Source organism: Numida meleagris, chromosome 4, assembly GCF_002078875.1.
Source record: "Numida meleagris isolate 19003 breed g44 Domestic line chromosome 4, NumMel1.0, whole genome shotgun sequence".
Classification (NCBI taxonomy): domain Eukaryota; kingdom Metazoa; phylum Chordata; class Aves; order Galliformes; family Numididae; genus Numida; species Numida meleagris.
Window position 1 is genome coordinate 92471072 of NC_034412.1, and position 2047 is coordinate 92473118.

General features: G+C 49.3%; 1 protein-coding gene across 1 annotated transcript in view; it reads right to left on the reverse strand.

The window, feature by feature from the left end:
* The window catches only part of LOC110397602 (T-cell surface glycoprotein CD8 alpha chain-like), a 10222-nt gene extending 9283 nt beyond the window's left edge, over positions 1-939 (reverse strand). The window contains exon 1 of the mRNA XM_021394092.1: positions 205-939. Coding sequence (XP_021249767.1) covers positions 205-250 — 46 coding nt within the window. The 5' untranslated portion in view covers positions 251-939. The remainder of the gene's footprint in view (positions 1-204) is intronic.

Consider the following 2047-nt stretch of genomic DNA (forward strand, 5'->3'; position numbering starts at 1 on the left):
GCTGCGTATCGCGCTGCAGTGCCACCGCTCCCGCTTCCGTGCGCAGTCACTGAGCAGCCCTGAATTGCGTCCTTTGTGTTTGCCCTTGATTTCCCCTGGGTCTGTTTTGCCCAGTGTCTTGGCCGTGGTGCAAGGGGAATGCCTTCCCCCGTTGTCCTCCTTCCTCGCGGCCAAGGTGCCCCATGAGCCCGCTTCCATACTCACAGAGCGTGAGGCTGAGCAGGAGGAGCAGTGCAGGAGACGCGGCCATCGTCCTCGGGGCGGTGCAGCGCAGCGCGGGTGATCTTTGTCTCTTAACTTTTTAGGCAGCGTAACTGATAGGAGAGGATGTGATGTCATCAGGACCCTCTTCTGTGACGATGCGGGGTTCAGTACAGAATAAGTTCTGAAGAACTCCAGTAGAGATCCGGAACTCAGGGTATTCTTTTTTATTGCATTGATTTTTATGGATTTCTCTGGTGTGTCTTCAGTTGAGATTCAGACTGACAGCGCTCCTTCTTGAAGTCAGATCAGCCATCGCAGTCTGCTGTCTCTCAGCCATTTGGGGCACTCCCATCACATCCTGACCTGCACAACATGGGGACGAGTCCTGTGATGTGGACTCCGGCCCCTGGCTGCATTTCTTGAGAAAGATTCTGCCACCTTCACTTGCTCGTGCATAAGTGGTCCGGTGTGGATGTCAAAGCATGCTGTGGTCTTACAGAGCACACAAGACACGGGGATGTTTTACAGCACCCATTCCTATGCAATTTTGATTCCCAAGTCCATGCATTGCTGATATGTAGCTGACGTCTCCAGCTCTGTTCTTCTTTGCAATTGCTCTGCAAATGCCGCTTTGTGCAAGGCAGGAGGTCCGTGAAGTGAAACCCATCAAAAAAGCCCCTTGTCCCAGTGGCATGCTGATTTTTATCTTGTTTTCAAAGCAGAATTTTTGTGGTTTTATTCTACAGCCACCAGGACCTCCTCCCTACGAAATAGATGTGTCAACCTTCAGGGCCTTTGCTGCTGCCTCTAGGTGACCACTCACACGTTGGTAAGTGCTGGGCTTCCTGCAGCTTTGCACATACAGTGACGACGGTTTCCCTGGGCTGGCGTTATTTGTGTCTTGTGTTGTTATCTCCTGGCTTTACTGTAATTTGTGATGTGTTGTATTCCTCTTTTGCAAATAAGCCCCCTGCTCCTGGATGCCAGTAACCAGGCCCTGCTGCCTGATGGAAGTGCTGTTGTGTGAGAAAATGGGCAAAAATTTTCTGGTTGTCCCCGGGCGCATTTCATTGGGCCTCAATGGATTTTGGTGATTAAGTAAGGAAAGGCAGTGTGAAGCCTTGTGGAATAGGGCAACTTAGACTTACTTTGAGGTTTTAAGACTGGTGATGTCAGCATACAGCAGAGTAATTTTATTTTGAAAATGAAATAGAAAATGGATTTTGTTGATTAAATAACATGACAAGAATCTGTGTCTTGAAATCCCATCAAGCAATTGTGAACAAAGGACTGTTAGGCCTCTGTCCATCTCCCAGTGAGACACCTATGCTGCTCGTGTAGGCTCCTTCTGTTGTCAGATTATTCTTCTCAGTCTCAATGGAATCCATGCTGCCTTTGCAATGGGATCAGGAGCTGTGGGGAGTGCCCGGCTTCCCTGCCTGGTGGAGCAAGGTGGGTCAGGAGCTGAAGCTGTGGGCATGCCTTGTGGATGGCTGAAGTTGTTCCATGTGTTGTGAGGCACTGAAGCGAGCTGCTTCTGCCTTGTACCAGCATTGTGACCAAAGTGGGAAAATTCCTGAGCTGAAGCTATGGGCATTACTGGTGAGCTCCTGCCTGAGTAGCTGTTGTGCATACACTGAGTTTCGTGAAGCTTATATTGTGATCTTTCAGATGCTCTTATATAAAGCTGTGATGAGTCATCCCCTGCTGCGCAGTGACCATCATCTTCACTGATCAGTGCAACTGTGAGAGTTGGAAAAGAGAGATGAGCTTTCAGGAATGGAGGTTCTTCCTCCCCTTAAAAACGGAGGCAGCACTGTTTATTGTAAGTAAAGGCTGTGTT